We start from the raw sequence: 19,059 nt of genomic DNA, 5'->3' as shown, positions 1-19,059 counted from the left end.
CTTAATGGATTGCAAGGATTTACTGGTTTAAATGACATCATAAAGTTAAATACAAAATACATTTTGAGGGACTTTTCTTTTTTAATTAAAAAAAGCTATACTAATGTTTCATGGACTTTCTTTGCACTACAAAACAGCTCTGACTCTTCAAGCACCAATCTGGAGATGTAAGTCATCAATTCTCTGCTGGGAAAACATCCATGAATAAAGCAGGAGTATAATCACATACAGTTATTCATATACAGTTTATACATTTTTCTGTTCCTCCCTCTTCCTTCAACAGATGAGTTTATAGGCTCTAAATTCACCCAGAAAACACAGTTCTTGTGGAGGTGCTGTTTCAGACAGGACTGCAGCTCTTCAATAGCACAGATGGTTCATCCTGCTCTCAGAAGTCATCCTGGAGCCTAAATCCAAAAGCTATCATTTTTTATGTATATGAAGACAGATACAAAGACCTCACTCTATAAGAAGTCTTTGCTACAGAATGGTAATTCATCGTTTCATACACCTACCAAACCTTTTAACAATAATGAACAGATATACTGGAAAAAAGATACAAATAACACTTTCTGACCTTCAATTTTGTTTGCATCAGCTCTTTACTAGTAATGATGGTGGTCACCTCTGTTTCATTTAGCCCATGTACTATTGCTGCACCTCCTAGGGTAGCGTACAGAGTAACAACTGGAACAACAAAAAAAAAGAAACTGGTGAATCTTTACACTTTCAAGTACAGTTTACAATAAATGGCTGAGATTAAGCTGCTCTTAGTTAGGCAAAGTATTTGTCAGCTATTACAAAGATGGTATAGTTTTGTGCTTTAAAAATACATATTACATGATTTAAATACAGTGTAATTTTCAATTAGAGTGGGAATAAAGAATAAGTAATGCATATGTGACTTTACTACTCCTCAAGCTCTAGTTACACATATTAAAACCATATTATCCTATTCTAGATCTACTATTGTATCTTCATGGTTTTTAATCATGCATCTGTACTCAATAAATCCATTGTTTAAACAGTTGTCTTGCACACAAGAAAGAAACTGCAAATATTTACTTGGCTCCTTTTTTCAGAAGTGTTGTCACTAGCCTAGACCGAATGCTAGTAAGAAATTATCAGCAGATTAATACCTACATTCAGTATTATGTCTGAGACTATCAAATTCTCCCATCAATTTAATAAATACAAATAAATAATAATCAATTTAATAACTACCACAATCACTAGACACTGAACTGACATCATGACAACACAGAAAAACAATAAAATTAAATACTTCGGAAATTAACTATTGGAAAAAATTGTCTCCTGTATGTAAGGGCAGCTCATCAGTGATGGAGCATTAATCCACAGTTATTTCACACTGACTATTTTAAAAAACTCAATTTCATTTCCTGCCACTTTTATGGGAACTGCACGAGACAAGGAAGGAAGAGATCTGGGAGGAGAGGCAGCTCTAAAAGGAAGAGAGGAATGGCTCTCAAGAAAACAAACAAACAAGGTAATGTCTTTTTCCCCCAAGCATAACTCTGAACAGAGGTATAACAATTTAGTATAGCTCACGTTTCAAAAATGTTATAGAATCAGATATCACAATTATTCATTACAGCAACATCAGTGCTCCAAGTTTCATAACATGAAGTATCTGACTTTCTTTTGTATTTCTTTTGTATGGAGTTACTCACTCAGTACAGCACAGGCATTTCTTACACAGAGAAGTAAATAGTTGACCTCTATTTATTTTTTCCTTGTTCAAACAGCCTATCATAGTTCAGAACTGTTGCAGGGCAAACACACATGCACTGTGTTTTCTTTAATTTGGTGGGAGCAAAGTCCAGAAGAGTGCCTCCACTAGTTCCCACGAGCTCTCCCTCCTTACTTCGGTGACCCCTGTTATATAAACATCTCGCAGAAATTCAGCCTCCCCAGGCCAACAAGCACAACGGAGATGCTGTGCTGCTTGGAAAGAAAAGTATAAATCTCTGAAATAACCATTTACATAATTACTCATCCACAGAACAAATGCATCAAGGGAAAAAAACAGAGGTACACCACTTATAAGTTGGAGTACTTAAGATGGAGTACTGATGTCACAAGGAGAAACAAACCAAGTGGTGACTGAGTCACTTCTCTGCACTGGCACCTAAAACATTTTCAGGCATTCTGAAAGTGGTTCCAGTATTCCCTTCCCATCCCTCCTTTTTTTCCCTTGAAGACAGACCAAAGCAGGATTATCTTTTGTGTTCATCTTTTCACGTACAATAATAAAACTGAGTATTAAATGCAAAGGGGATCTTACAATTTCTGCTACAGAAAACAATCTAATCTGAAAAAGAAAAAAAAATAAAGTAGTAACACTAAGTTTGCCAGCTAATCATACAGAATCTTGTCCTAAAGCAATAGGATTTTTTTCACCATTTATTTCAACCTAACTAGACTGCTGAACCCATCACACCTCAGAAAGAAAAAGTAAAGTATACCTTTACAGGCTTCAGCAAAACCAATTCTGACAAAAGCACTTCTGCTCAAGTTTCAGGAAAGTATAACTGAAAAACAAAACCATGACCTTTCCTATTTACTTCTTTATTTGATTATACACACCAGCTGTTGCATCTGCTCACACCACTGAACAACTTTGCAGATGAAGAGAGGATACACGACTTACGTAATTTCAAAAAGATGTAAATATGACAGTCAAGAACACACAGTATTTCTTATCATCAAGCCACTTGTATGGGCAATACATAGGAATGAATCTCACTAATTCTGAAGTATAAAAGGCTCCTCTCTAATACCAAGTACAAGGCATGTGAACCTGGTCTGTTGGTGTGAATGCTGTGCACCTACCATCAGGTTTAACACATTCCATACTCAAAGAATGCCACGCTACCAGAGCGGCTGCAGTTAGCTGATGTGGTATCTGAAAACTAAGAGGTGTTAATTTAATGTCTTGCCACACTATAACTTCAACAAAAACTGAAGTCTATAATGAATCTAGAATGAATCTATAATTCATTCAAATTGAGCAAAATGATTACGTGAACACTGCATGATATTATCATCTGCCAATAGAAAAGTCAGCCAAGTTCACGTAAGATGACACACAGCTCAGATGCTAAACATCACATCAGACAGTGTGCTGAAGCACGTCTCAACACAGGAATTTAGAACACTAATTTAACCAAATCAAAAACATATGCGTAACATTCTACACACAACATCCATGCACTCACTATCTCAGATTCCTTTTTTCCAAATTACAAAATCCTCCTAGTACTTCACTTCCAATGTGAAGATAACTGATGCAAGCCTTTGTATTTTATTCCCAGGATGACCACTAGGAATCTAGCAGATCCCAAAAGTAATAAAAGGAACTGAGCAGTAGAATGGGATAAAATGCTGAACAGATGTTTTCCTATCAGCCTCTCCTCCTATGCCACGTCTTCCAACCACTCCACCATCTTGACAGCCCTCCTCTGGACTTATTTTGGTATCTCAACACACAAGGTAATCACACAGAACCACGTGAGAACTGCTACGGATTCATAACTCTGTGGTTTAATCAAATAAACAAACTGATATTTATAGCACAGAGGGATCATTTTAAACACAATCATGTTAGGTTTGCTTCCAAAATCTGAGAGAAGTCTGTGTGATACACTCCTTGTCTGTAACTAGGTACTAAACCAAAAGTTTCTGCACATCTGGCTTTTATGACCTGGTTCTTATAAAGGAAGAATAAACATGGCATGGGCAAGAAGAGGCCTAGGCCCATGGGGAACTACAGCTTTTAGAGTGCCCTTTGTGAAAGTAAGGAATGTCCCCCCCTGAGGATGCCCCCACCTCAGACTTACCATTAGGTGTAGGACACATTAAGTCACGCTGATGAAATGGCCAATAATCCCCAGACCAAACAAGTTCAGTACTCAATAGATTTCTTAACAAGAAACTCAGTGGTCCTATGCAAAACCCTGCACTGAGGCTCAGGCCATGTTGCAGCATGCAGCAGGCTTTGTGCCACTGGTGGAACTCAGACACTGCCGTGGCCTTTCACGTGACTGAAGCAAGGAGAAGGGAGCAGAGTGGCTTTGCACCCCTCTCTGTACGGTGCTGCAAAGTGAAGCTGTGCAAGGACAGCTCCAGCCAGTCTGTCCTACTCTGCCTCTTCCTCCCTGAACAGACTCTGCTTTGCCCACTGTTAGTGGTCTCAGCAATGAAACAGCAGAGGACTAACGGATCGGGAACTAGGGGTTATTAATGCAGATACTATTAATGAGAGAGAGAGACTGACTTTAAACAGTTTGCCAAAACTAAACATGGGAGAAAAGTAAAAGAGAGACACCAGGCTGCTCTTGAGCAAAGTCTCAGATAAGCATTCCAGTTAAATCAGAATGCACTAAATGACAAAACAGGCTATGAGAAAGTTGTGAGCAAACAAAAAGCAAAATGAGAAAATATACTAAATATTAATATTAAGCTCATTATTAATATTTTAAGCTCATTATTAATATTAAGCTCAGCTTAATGTTTGAACTGAGGAGTATCTTATACCTGGGAAGAGGAGTTACTAAGAAGCTTTTTAATTAGAAAGAGCTCTTCAAAATAAGTTCAAGACTCACCCATTCATTTTCACTTTTTACAATAAACTAACTAAAATCACAACTGAAGAACTGCCAAATATCCAGGAAAACTTGCACAGCTTAAACTTTGACGTGAACTCCTTAAATTGAGTCAATGAATTCATGCGTGATTTTTGTTCGTTTGTTTTCAGAACTTGAGAATATGTACTGATTTGAGATTAGAAGAAAATAAATCTCTCTCAGAAATTCATTGAGCAAGACATATTTACTGACACCATAACCCAGCTGCAAATGCTACAGGTTTCTCAATTCAGCAAAGTAACTACAAAATACAATCTCTTTCTTACACAGCATTATTATTATTTTTTATAGGGGAAAAAATCCTCAGTGTCCTATATAAACTTCTCTTAGTGTGTACAGTGAAGAGAGAGGTTTATTTTCACTCTATCCTCTTAGACCAAAAGAAATTAAATCTTTAGGAAAGATTCATACTTACGCTGATAGTTGCACATAAAGCAGGCTTGTGCTGCAATCATCCACTCAGCTCTAGTCTCACAGAAGATAGCAATGTTTGTCTTTGGTTGCTGACCCAACACTGCTAAGCCATTTCCAAAATTAACAGCTTTGATGTACACATCTTCATATGAAAGCCAGGTGTACTTGCCAAGGATGACCTAACAAGAATAATAAATTCAATTTAAAAAACAAAAAGCCTTAACATATGTCCTCTGCAACCTTATCCATGTGAATAAGCTGCAGATGTCCGAAGCTGTTTAAATTGTAACACCGGTTTATTAATAATGAAAATATTCTTGCCAAAAATTACAGCAGCTGTGGAAGCTCCAACACAAATACTGCAACATCTCCTTGCACATCACCGCCTGTTTTGGTTTTCACAATAGGAAGACACACAATTCCCACTGTATTTTGCAGTCCAGAAACCTTAAGAAAGGCTGTGATTATCTGACCCAAATGCCTTTGGTTTCACAAAGCTTTTTCCTAAAATAGAGTGTGACAAGCTAATATGAGTCTTTCTGTGCATTTGCTTTCTTAGACATTTGGACTAAGATTCTCCTACACAAATACAATAAATGGGTGTTTGATCGTATGGAAGACTAACAAACTGGAATCCAGAAAGCACTGTATCCGTGGGCTCTGACACAAATTATGAAATTCCATTCCCTTTGTTTGCTCTAAAACAAACGTCAAGGGAAGAGGAACAATCTTACTGCCATGTTTTACTGCCAAATAGCAGAGGGACTGAAGATGGGAAACTATTGGCAAGCCTCAGCACTGAAAAGCCATGTGGAAAAAGTTAAGCAACCACACTTTCCTTCCGTATGGAAAGTTGGTGCACAGTAAAACTGAATTTGAATTTACAGTTCAGTACCTAACAGGTTCCTATGTGTCTGCTTGTACCTTGCAGTGCCATTTTCTCACCAAGTAACAGGTTATTTAGAGGATATCCTAGAAATTTTCATACGTAGATGCAATACAAAGACATTTAGTACTGCATTTTTAGTCTATTTTCAGTCTACCTTTCTTATCTAGCTACAAGCACCCTGCCAATTTTGAACACCACCATTTTCATTGGTCAAGTATTTTCGACCTTTCCTTTGACTAGAGAGCATTAATAATAAATGCACACAAACACTACAAAACAAAATCAGATAAGCAAACTTTTCCCCCATTGCCCCATTCTGTTTTTCAGATTTATCTAAGTTTTGAGGTTACAGATTGGAACATCTAACTTGGACATGTAACCACATTTCTAACAAGGCTGTATTTCCAGACTTCTTGCAAAATGAATTTGAAAAGCTCGCTTGAATTTTAACAGAAAGAAAACAAAATTCCAATACATTTCTTTTATCAACACACTTTTTCAAGCTGCTGAAATTTTCTGCTGACTGAGAGTTGTACTCACTACAGACTTAATCCATGCTCCTCATTAATGCCTACATCTAGGGAAACAACACTCAGGGCACACACAGAAAGATGCTTGGAAACTTTCAAAGCATTTTCATTAGAAAATATCATTTATCAAAACAAAAAACCAATACTTGCCAACAACAGCACTACCACCGAAAAATGAACAGATCTCACACACATCTGCTCAAGATTCCCCGTCTTGTTTACAGAAACAGCCTCACAGACAAGTAGGCTGCCCCAGAACCAAAACCCTTACTGAAGGAGGATCACCAGCAACTCCCCTGCTGTCCTGGCAGAGAACCACTGCAGGATGCTGCCTGGCCATGTGTGGCTGCTGGCAACCCCACGGGCACAGTGCCTGGGCACCGACTCACTGCTAACATGCCAATGACAGGGAGCTGGCATGTGAGCCATTTTAACACACCAAAGTGCTTCTGGAATGGGAACATTTCAATGTTTCAAAAACAAACAAAAAAAACCACACATGTTTTCCTATCCATTAAAACTTCAATTATTTCAAATTTCAATTTCAGCTTGAGAAAGTTTTTTCTGCCCCTAAACACCTTGGAAAGTCTCAACAGAACTCACCAGTACAAAGCAATTTAAAGCAACACCCTTTCTACCACCATTCTCCACTTACAGAAGTGTATCAGAATGCTGCTCTTAAATAATAACAGGAAAAAGCAGCAGGTTCTTGTTACCACTTCTGGCAGCTTTTCCAACTAGTAAATCAACAGCCTTTGGTCTTTTTCACCTGTGGTGTAACCTGCCAAAGTTGAAAAAAGAAAACAAACCTGATCTTTCTGAATAGCACTTGTGATTCTTTCTCCTTCTTTAAGCTTCTTTAAGAAACTGAAAGTTTCTTAAATAATTTATCCTCACTGTTTAAGCCAGTTTGATACAAACAGTGAAAAAAAGGCCCTATTTGTGCTTTGCTTTCCTGAAACAGGAGACAACCTGCAGAAAGGAAATAACATACTGGAAGCTGCATTTCTGAGAACACTGGTGAGTCTGAGTCATTAAGACTTTTCTCAACCAGGCTATGTTGGGTTTTACTTTTGCTACTGCCTTCTATGTATTTGAATTCCCATGTTCATTCCCTCCCCACACCCAGAGTCTCTCTGCTATCCTCTCCCTCCATCATTAACATACCTCTTTTGTATACATTCCCTTTTTCTTCCCTGCATGCTTCCTCTGCAGGATGCAGGACAGCTTAGGGTTTCACACACCCTTCCCGATGTTTGAGTACTCATCTTCAAACACATCTCCTTCCTTGGCCCTTTTTGTGTGAAGTTGCTACTACAAAGAGTTGTTAAGGCCGATGGTAAGTGCCGTAATCTTCTGAACATTCACCCACACACCTTACTTTGCAGCTTTCAGAACCTCTCCCTGCTATCACTACTGACACATGCCAAGAAAGTAACTGTCTGGGAGTTTGCAAGAGAAAGGCCAAGGAGCCAAGATTATTCAGAACCGATTAAACAGACATGTAAAACCAAACACGAAATCAGAAGAGACAGCACCTCTCAATGTTTCCTTAGAATAGTGCACAAGTAGAAAGACACTGCCCTCTAGTGCATCAGCTTTTAACCAGATTTAACCTGCAAGTTAATAAAAATACTTCAATCTTACCCTTTAATGCTGGAAAACATTTAATACCACTACTGAATTAATATTGGGAAATTTATCAAATTACCAAAGAATAAGTATTTGCTGCCTGGTGAACATTTTTTTAACCTGGATTATAGGGCAGCTCTATTTTATATATATATATACATATATATATATATATATTTTAGCATGAAGGTGTCAAAACGTTCTGAAAGGCACAGAGGGCACACAGTCATGGAACTGCCCAACCTAACCGACCATTTACAGTCTGCTGACAAACAGCTCAGAAGCCTCAAAGAATCTCAACTACAATTTGAAGCTAAGCATTTCTGGAAACGGCAATAAAAATGAAGAACCACACACTCCCTAAAATACCGATTACCTAGGAGCACCTATGGCATTTTTCATCATCACAAGCTACCCTCGTTCTGCCCATCACAGCCAGAACCTTCCTGCAGCCCCATGCAGCAGGTTTCTGCACCAGGCACCCTGAGCACTGCAGCACTCCCCTGCTGCAAGGAAAGGCTCCTATTGTACCTCACTGCTCATCTCTCTTAACTCATTTCTTTTTTATAAAGTGAGGAAGAGCACGGATTCTGCATTAAACACCTGCCACCATAATGACCCAGTGTCTAAACTCACACTATTTCCTACCTTTGTTGTTCTGCTGCTTGTTTTGTTTGATTGTTTTTACTTAAAGTCTATGAATTTCTGCTTCTTTGGCCACTGCACAGGAATAGATCTCTCAAACAATAATATAAAATACAAAGTTCCAAAAACAGTACAGATTATCTTGGATATCACTGCTCTCTAAATTAAGAGCGCACACAAACTTGAAGATGTAAATCTAGCTTTAAATAATTTTAGCTTAAAGTGGACATACACTTAGTTCTGTTAAGAATCAGAAGCTTTGTTTTAATTTGAGGGGATATGTCTTTACTTGATAAATTACTTAGGCTAATTTAGCCCAATGCAATCTGCAAATCAGAAAGCTATCTTCTAACAGGCAATGCAATTCAGTACACAGATCCATGATCTACATTCAGAGTTGCCACTGATGTACAGATGACCTCAGATAGGCACATAAGCCATTCCCACCACTCCATTCAATTTCTGAAAGGGAAAAAATAATCAACAAGTTTTGCAGCTCCCATAAGGTACATGAATTACATGCACTGCACACAAGAACTGAGAAGTGCCATGCAATTTAAAAAGCTGTACCAAATAAACCTCAGCCTTAACTTTCACTAAGAGGACCTGGGCAGTGAAGAGATGCATGGTATGAAAGACCAAAATCAAAGCAGAAGAACCCTGACATTCAAAGACACCTTGTACAATTTTCACATTTACTCACTTGCTAAAACGTGCTATGAGGTAATAAGAAATATTGTCTTCCTAATGGAGAAAAAAAATAAAGTAAAGCTACTTGCTAATTCCACAACTTGGAACAGAACAGCATCAAGGCAAGCATGGCAATCAACCATCATAAGGGACTGTTGTGTCAAGCTTAGATAGAATTACCTAGCTTAGGTAATTTCTAATCTAAAGGCTGAAAAAATAAGTAATTTAAGTAGGTCAACATCAACATTCTTCAACCTTCCAGTATTCAGAGTATGTTGTTTGCATAATAGCAAAGGCTAAAACTCGTAAGATCTTAAGCCTTGTGCTACCAATTATATTTGAAGAACAGAGCACTGAACACAGGCAGAGAAAATTCTGATCTGTGCCCAGAAGCCTTTACTTTGCAGAACACCAACTCCTTTCTGCTTCTTTACAGGGCATCAAAGCATGAATCAAAAACGATTCTATGGACCCTTTTCTCAAAAAGAAAAAAAAAAGTGCATTTCTGAACTCAGGGAAAAATTAATGACTGGGAGGAAGTTTCACTAACAAATCTGCAAAGGCTTCAACACAACTAGATTTTTGCCAACCACTGTGATATTAACTGATTTATTACTATATCAGAATTTAAAATAAGCATTGTTTAAGGACCCCTTTATTACAGACGTAACTTTTTCTTCTGCAGGAAAACCAACCTTAACCAAAAATAGTCCCAAAAGTGCAGGCAATTAATAACATCGGACATACAAGCAAAGGACTCAAACCCTTCTTTGCACATGTGTATTCTGATTCACTTCTTTAGGGAAAACTATATTTTTAAATGCCTGTAATCAAACATAAATCAACTACCAGCAAAGCAACACAAACCCTGAACTTTAAAGACTACAAAAACCTCAGGCTCTTGAAACAGCAGTTTTACACTAAAATTAAACCTCCCTCTCTGCACTACGATTACAGATCAGCGGAAAAAAATCACCTTAAAGAAGGCAGAGAAAATAAAAGTTTTGCAATTAAAGTCTGGGCAATCCTTTTTCAAGCAAAAATTCCATTAAAGACCTGAACATGCAGGGTAAAACTGTAAACTCTTAATTTATGGTTAACCTCACTGAAAATTGACTACTTTTCTTTACTTCTTTTAATTATAATTTCGAAGAAGACAAAGGGAAATATTTTTTGCTTACCTACAATAAGAACTTTAAGCCACTCACACCAGCCAACTACTTAAAGTAAATAAGTAAATAAAAGGCAGCAGCTATCTTTTCCTCCTCCCAACTTGCTCTGCTGGACCAGAAATGTTCCAAGAGGAAGTAAATACATGGAATAAAAAGTTCTCAAAAGGCAGACTGCAAAAACCCTTACCTTTTTGAAAACCTTTCCTGATGGCTGGATTTCATCTTCCTCCTTCAAGATTTCCCGCGTTCCTAACAGCTTTTTGTCCTTATATTTAGTTTTAGCATACTTAAAAACTTTGTCGAGTGTATCACAGCCAGGATATAAAACTGAAGCTAAGCAGTGCAGACTGTTAACAGACCTGTATGCACCCCCAGGCCTGTTATTCACAGGTCTAGCCTTAACCTGCTTGGATTTTGCTATAGCCTGCCTTGAGCCTGAAAATATGTACCAAGGAATGTACGTTACAACCGTATACACCAAGATAATAAAGTTTATAAACTGCAGAAGAATGGGGTTGATGTTATGCTTCAACTTCATTTTGGCTCCTTGCGACAGTTACAGGGGAGAGTTTGAGACCATGGAGCAATCAGACAGGGATCCAAAAAGATCTGCAAAAAAAGAAACGAAAAGTTAACAGTAAACTGTATTTGAGAGAGAATGTTTTCAAATACACATTACAATACCTATCAGAAGTAGGCCTCTATGCAGAAATCGGGCCAGGAGCCTTAATCCCCCAACACAAACACCACAAGCCACCCATACTGAGGAAACACTCTGCTGCATTTAACAGGCTGCAGTGCTGTTGGTATTTGCATTTCTTTGGATGTTAAACAGTACAAACACAATCGTTACGGAATTCAAGATTTGAGTTCTTTTTTTTTTCTTCATAAATTACGCATATAACCACATTTATTAGCACATAACCACGTAACATTTCAGGACAAATACAACTCATTCACAATTTCAAAAGACTCTCCAATCACATTAGAAACCTGCATGTGTATCCGAACAGCAGTCTGCACATCCTTCCACTGTAAGCATCTGACCTCCATACAGAACATAAGAAAACAAGTCACGTAACCATTCTGCATGAGGGAAACCTGATCGCTGGTCACCCAACCACTGATCAGCCCAAATCCTACCAACAGCACTAGGAAGAGATTGTGCAACTTCCTCCAGTGTCCTTACAACACCTCCATACTCCATATACTTTTTTTTTTTTTTAAGCACAGTTTATCATATGTAATGAATTCAATGATGCAATGCCCTAACGTGTTCTAATGCACAGTAAATAAATGAGTCTGTCTATCCAGAAGATCCACACAATCAACAGAATTAATTAAAATTACTGTGGCAAAGACAATTGTCACAATGGTTGAAGATGAATTTCTGCAACAGAGAATGAGCTGCCCATTACAAAAATAGTTTTGTCCATAAAAGCAAAGCAGTCTAACTATAATTACGTATCATTCAGTTAACTTCAAATGTATCGATACAACTACATGAAGAGCAATAACGTAAGTCAGAAAACTAATACTGATGTGTGCACAAGATGCACAGATTTGACTGTTCTTACTAAATGAACCAAGTGCCCGTTCACAGGCCACAATGCCAATCCCATACCAGTTTTGCTGTCTTACAAACACCCACCAACTTCAAAAACCCTAATAAAAAGAATGTTAGTAGAAAAAAAAGTTTGTATCATAAAAGATAAAACTTAGTAATGGAAAGACACCTCACTTTATCACAAGCATTAGACTTGTACATCCTTTTGTAATCGATCCACAATCCTAAATGTGATGAATGAGATCAATTCCATCTTTCTCTAGATCATTCACTTTTTTAGAACTCCAAGCAAAAGTATTTCTGCAAAGCACCCAGAGACTAGTATTAACTCCATCATAGGAGTCCTTCCTTGTAGATACTTAGTGGAGCAAGCAGCAGAGAGGGAAAGGAGTTTGAAACCTAAAATGGAACAGTGTATATATATATATATACATATACATATACATACACACACACAAATTATTTTTAAGATCAAAGGCAAAACAAGCGATGATAAAAAAAAATCTTAAGTAGGCTAAAGGGCAAATTCAGTAATCGTTTGAAGAGACTTATGTTCTTAGGCTGTCACTGAAGGATACTTAAATGGAAATAACCACGTGCCAGACAATAAGCTGCTGTTGTCCAGAAAAATTATGGTGCTGTTGATAGCAGCACAGAACGTGACGTCTTCATGCTGAATTCTGAGTTCAGCAGACAGAAGTTCACCCGTTTTCCAGGAAGTAACACACCATGGGAATTGTGTCTGGCCCATCTCAGGGCAGAGGGGAGCATACACTTTTTCCTTATAAAGCTGAAGATGTTATTTGTGGCTACGCAGTAGAAAAGGAATTTAACCAAACTCTGTGACAAGCAAGAAATAAAGACAACTGACTTAATACCTTTTGGAAAATTCTTCTCCAAAGAAAGTCCCTATCTGAAAAACAAGCAAGCTGTCCAGAAACATTCACTGTAGGTTGCACGGCTCTTTGCTTACGGAGGCACTGAGACCTTCTAGAACAGCAGCTTTCCTTTTGATTTTGCTGATATTCAAACAGCTTTATTCCCAATTCAGAATGAGAAAGGCTTCTCCACTTTCTTTGGGAAAAATAACTAAATAAATAAATGCACCAAGGTTTGATCTTAAGCTCTTTTTTTTGGTGGCTTATTCAAAGCCTCACAAAAGGTCTATTTCAAACGGATTCTTTTAAAAATTAACGTTTACAAAAACGTAGCTTTGCTGCCTCAAATGCTACTTTTTGTAGATTAAAAAAACCAAGATTTTCCAAATGCATTTTCTTGCCTACAGATCAGTTGAGACTCATTTCTTCTCATTGAAATCTTGTAAGGTTTATTTGAAGATATCCTTGAAATGATGATTTGTGGTCATCGCTCTCTTAATACAGCTACTCACAGGAAGAGGTTAAATAAACTCAACATTTAGGGGCAGGGAAGGCAAAGTAGACAAGAACGGGATCCTAAGTAGGTTTAGTAAATATTGGTGAAAGCCAATACACTGAGAGAGTACCCACTGCCTTTACAATGCCCACATACTGTTCTTAAGTAAGTCACTGACAAATAAAAACATGAAATATGTGAACCATCTGTAAGTTAGCAGCCTACACAGCAGGTTAGCTGTAAGCATTCAGGCCCTCAGATAACACACATGCATTCTAATGCAGTTGGGGTGTTCAAACCCTGACCAAATATGCAAGAAAGTTGGCAGATGAAACTAAGCACTGGAGGAGAAAGCTTTTCATTTATGCAAAATCATTTATACAGAAAAAGCGCAGAAGCAAACATTCCTGCACACACCCAACAGCAGTTCTATTTCTATGTAAAGCTATTCCATGAAACAGGCACCGAGCAGCAAAGAGTAAGACCATGGGTTTCTTCAACCAGCCCAGGAAGAGGCAACCAGCACACCCACCGCTGAGTTTGGGGCAGCACACGGCAGTGCTCAGCACTGATCTGCTTAGTGCATAAGCAGTGATTTGGCCTGATACACTTCTTACACTAATGCTGTTACGCCCTTTTGGTTTAGAAGCAAACTTTTGTTGAATAAGAAATAAAATCCTTGCAGGAATGTGTTTACTAATTGACCTGCTTATAGCAGTTGCACTACAATAAAAGCATAAATTAATAAGAAAAAGAAACCTTACGCAACTTTTTATTACGGCAGGCACAGGTACATCAGCTGATACAATATGTGCCTGTCTCAGTTTACTCAACAGGAGCTGTCACAGGCAACTGCAAGATCTAAAAGTGGAAAATCCCAATCACATATGTCGATTACAAAAGATATCCCCTGCTTCTTCAGTTGTGTTTTGTAATATACACAAATGAACAAATCCTTTTGCTCACCTACCACTGCACTGTATCACCTTGGAGAGTCCAGGCCCACCACATTAAGTTAAAACAAACCCTGTTACAACATGCAGCAGGCTGGTCCTGGTTCATGCCTAAGCACAGCACAACCAAGGCGCTGCAGCAGTCAGACTCAGCAGCTCGTACCACCAGTTCCACCATTTGGAGTTGAAAAAAATTACATACACAGCACTGTATATTTATCTATGCATGGAATAGACTTCAGCAAGAGTCGTAAACATTCCCGGATTAAAAAGACTACACAAAACAGTAATCATCACAAACACCAACTTCAATCTACTATAGACAAAGGCTTTATTTATCACACTTCAGGGAAACAAGTCACACTTAAAATGCATACCAGCAACTCAGATTTAAAATATGCAGCACATGTAACACTTCCTACCTATTCCCCGACTGCAAACATTATAATTTACAAAGCCATTCACTCCTCAGGCAGATTATCTCTTCCACAAGACCGTTTCAGTGGCTGGAGGTTAAGAATCAAGGTGCTTCCATCCAACTTCTGTCACACACAGCAACTAAACAAACTCAAACCCAGAGAGTTCAGATTATCCACACAAAAACACTGATGCGTGTGTAACTTAAATTGTAAATTTCTTACACCAGTGAATCCTGCAAACTAATCAATTTGTTAATAGTTGCAGAAAAGTTAACGAGAGTTATTAATAGGCTTGGCTTTATTGGACTAAATATCAGACAATACGTGTAGATATTCTGTTATCTTGATTAAGAAAATTAAGACAACATAGGAAAACACATTATACAGCACTTTGCACTGTTTGCAAACTTTACATAATTAGCCGCTGCTAGTTTACACCTGGACTTTAAATGTTTCTTTGCTGATATTCAGCAAGTGAGCTACTTGTTTTTACAAAATGAAGAGTTAAGAAGTTGCTGTTACTTATTTTTAAACATTCATGTATTCACCTGCATAAAATTGGGACAGAAAGCCAAACACCCAGAAATAGTTAGCAGCCTCTATTTCACGAGGAAACCCCTGGAATGCTACATGAGTTGCAGGCTGAGGTGATGAACGCTTTTGGGAACAGAAATCTAAATACATGCCAATCTAAGTAGAAGAGCTGTTCTGCAAGATAAGTTTATCATAGTCTTATCTGAAAACTGATGTTCCTCACAGCTGCCGCAGGAGTGCCATCACACTGCTTATAAAGAAGCAGAGCAGACAGGAACCCTACACAGCCCAACAGCCCGGCTGGCGCGAACCCAACAGAGCCCCGAGGCCCGGCTGACTGAGAACTGCACAGGCCCAGCAGACTGATCTGAGAGCAGAGCTGGTGCTCAGCACACCTCCCCGAATCCCAGCCCTGTCGGCAGCTCAGGCCTTCCTGCACACAAGGCTCATCTGAGCACACAGCTGCTGGGGAGAGGCGGCAGCAGGCGGGGTGTGTGACAGCGCCGGGCAGCCACAGCAGCAGTTCCCACGTGGCTCAAGCACATTTAATGCTGGGCTGCTAATAAAAACAGAACGTTTGTTCGCAAAATCCAGCTCTTCCCTTCCATTGTCCCACTACTTTAGTGCCTGTGTGGCTAGGAACAAGTCCGATTAGCTCACTGATCCACTTTAAACCTTCTTGTCAGGCCAGAAGGGTGGACCTCCCTTTGTATCAACTCTGGCGCTTTCTGGAGCCTAGGGTATCATTGCAGGAACCTAAATCAACAGAAAGGCAATGCTACAGACACCTAAACAGGCACTCCTGAACCTACTGTCACCTATAAACATCCTTTGAAGATGCTAACATCAGTTGAAAAAACAGCCTTCCCTGCAATTCTGATCTTAGCAATGTTCCTACTCAGCTGTTCCTCAATGTTCCTACTAAAATGTATTTTCCTTAAGCTTTTAACTTATGTAAGCCTAATTAAATGGATTGGCCAATCAATCTTCCACTAATAAGAGTAAATAAAATCAAGTGTAAGGTAGCAAATTTGATGGACGAAGTACCTGACTACAACTGAAGATGTTCAAGTAGCTTCGGTATCTACATAGTCAACATCAAAAAGAAGTAAACAACAACTTCCCAAATATAGTATTAGGTTTTTAAACCACAGCTACAAATTATGCATCAAAGAGCAATTGAACAAGGACACCAACACCACTACACATAAAGTAAGAACTCCACATAAGAATTAAATAGAAGCTTCAACATTATCCCCAGCTCTGGCTACTGGAGAGGGGGAGTACGGCCCAGGCATCACTGCCAGTTTACCCTGCTCCAAACTTCAACTTACTGCCATTTTCCAATCGTTTAAGACAGTCCTGCTAAGTACGTCCACTGGGAGGCAGACTCTGCTTTCCATATGAATAGAAAGGAAGGATCAGAACGGTGTGATATGCATTTTCTACTGCCAAACACAGCCGAAGTTCACTTCTCTTATTTCTGGGAAAGTTAAAATGCCAAGCTGCGAAACAGGCTTCTGTGTGTATGTGGGGAGGGGGAGAAGGGGGGGTAGATGAAAAACAAACGAAAAACAATCAAAATAGAATCAAAACAGAAATCATTGTTCTGTTTCTGTATGCTCAGCCTGGCTGTGCATTGCATAACAGTCATATCTGTCATATAAGAACGTAATATCAGAAACTTCCAGCATGCACAGAGATGTTCTCATTTACTTTTAGATGAGCTGCTTTTCCTATAATGCGACAGAAAACATTTTTTAAGGGAATATAGGTTAATGAATTAAAAAAGAAACCCACAACGTATGGCCAGCTCTGAAGTCAGGTAAGACCTTGTGTTTTTATGCCATTGTCTTCCTTAACATTTGTTTTTGACTTCATGGGCTTCTGCTGGGGATAACTTTAATTCAGAAGCCCTTTAAAGAGCAAGCAGCAGACAAATAAACTTAAGTCAATCAACAAAGTCATACCTAGAGACCAAAATGATGTTATAGACTCCTGAAGAAAAAGATTTATTCTAAATCTTTAAAGATGTTCTTCACAAGAAAAGTACCAGCCAGATGAACTACACTTTCAAGAGGACTTGAATCCATTTTAAAGGGATAAAGATATCCACAGCACAATCAGACAGCGGATTGATGAAGTGACACATTTCACCACTTAACTGGACAGGCTGAGCTGCCGACATTTTAAATACACCTTCTATTTTGAAGAACAAATAAATGTTCAGGCTCTAATTCCTTTTTTTTTGTTTTGTTTTGTTTTCCCAACATAATTGTGTCCAGCCAGCTACAAGAATTTACCAGCAAGAAATATAATGAATTAACTCCCCAGGAACATCAGCTCTTCTTTCCCCATGTTCTGCTGCAGTGACTGCACCTTCAGACCAGGGGAAGATCCCTGCTCTGGCAGCAGTAGTTGCTGTGAGGTTCCCAGATGGAACCATCACATTTCAGCAATGGATTTCTGCTCCAAAGCCCAACTGCATGCTTCAGGCTGCATTGTGTACCAGTCACTCAGTGTAAGGAAGGGATACCCCCAAGCCACTCAGCAGGAGAGCTACCACAATGCTCAGGAGCTATCACATAAACTGGAAAGTCACTGATGCAGGAAGCAGTGCTGTACTTGCACAGAAGCCTCTGGGTATTTGGTATCTCACTAAGTGAGCCTCTCACAGGGGTTAAGCAAGACATACAAGGAGCAGTACTTCAGCAACCATACAAATGCAGAGCACAACACGTGGAGGTTTTCCTGAACACAAATAAAAGGACAATATCCTAAGTTCTGTGAATAAGGAATATTCAAGTACACTTTTTGTAATCACATACTCATTTAAGTTGGAAAAGACTTCTAAAATCATCTAGTCCAACCAACCACCTACCACCACCAGGCCCACTGATCCACATCCCAAGTACACATCTACCCTTTCCTTGACCACATCCAAGGATGGTGACTCCACTCTTCACCACTCATTCACCACTCTTCCTAAGAAGAAATTCTTCCTAATACCCAACCTGAACATCCCCAGCATAACTTGAGGCCATTCCCTTTCATCCTATTGCTGTCATCTGGGAGCAGAGATCACCCCCAACTCACACAGCCTCCTTCCAGGCAGCTGTAGAGTGCGACAAGGTCTCCCCTGAACCTCCTCTCCCTCAGACTGAACATCCCAGTTTCCTCAAGACTGTTCGTTTTAGACTGCATACATTAATAACTGTGAAATCCCATCTCCAAATAGAACTTCACAGACAACTGCCCTTGACTCCCAAGCTGCATCTTCTCACAAATACTCTGTTACATTTGAACATATAGTCCACTTGAGCAGCAATGTATCGACACTGTTTTTCTCCTCAGAACCTAATATCAAATTATCACACGGCTTATTTAACTTCAGTTTTCAAGCAGGCTCAGACTAAGCTAAGTCGTAACTTACAACACACTGGAATGCTGCAGAACAGTTATTTGCACGAATGCCGACCAAACGTGTGCCACGTGCAGAAGCACGACACCAGGTGGTGTCTGACACTAGGTCACCAGTCACTAGCTAGTTCCAGCGAGGAACTCATGGCT

At 39.1% G+C, this 19,059-nt stretch overlaps 1 protein-coding gene across 2 annotated transcripts in view; it reads right to left on the bottom strand.

Annotated features, from left to right (window-relative positions):
* Positions 1 to 19,059, bottom strand: part of ACSL3 (acyl-CoA synthetase long chain family member 3) — a 45,491-nt gene that overhangs the window by 17,430 nt on the left and 9,002 nt on the right. For both annotated transcript variants that reach the window (XM_052685940.1, XM_052685939.1), the window contains exons 2-4: positions 10,830 to 11,251; positions 5,086 to 5,263; positions 578 to 687 (exon numbers count right to left, since the gene is read on the bottom strand). In XM_052685940.1, the coding sequence (XP_052541900.1) occupies positions 578 to 687; positions 5,086 to 5,263; positions 10,830 to 11,180 (639 nt within the window). In that variant the 5' untranslated portion in view covers positions 11,181 to 11,251. The remainder of the gene's footprint in view (positions 1 to 577; positions 688 to 5,085; positions 5,264 to 10,829; positions 11,252 to 19,059) is intronic.

Source organism: Tympanuchus pallidicinctus, unplaced genomic scaffold (genome assembly GCF_026119805.1).
Source record: "Tympanuchus pallidicinctus isolate F22 unplaced genomic scaffold, pur_lepc_1.0 scaffold22, whole genome shotgun sequence".
Classification (NCBI taxonomy): domain Eukaryota; kingdom Metazoa; phylum Chordata; class Aves; order Galliformes; family Phasianidae; genus Tympanuchus; species Tympanuchus pallidicinctus.
Note: the sequence above shows the minus strand (reverse complement) of the source record. Positions and strands in the feature narration are given on the sequence as shown.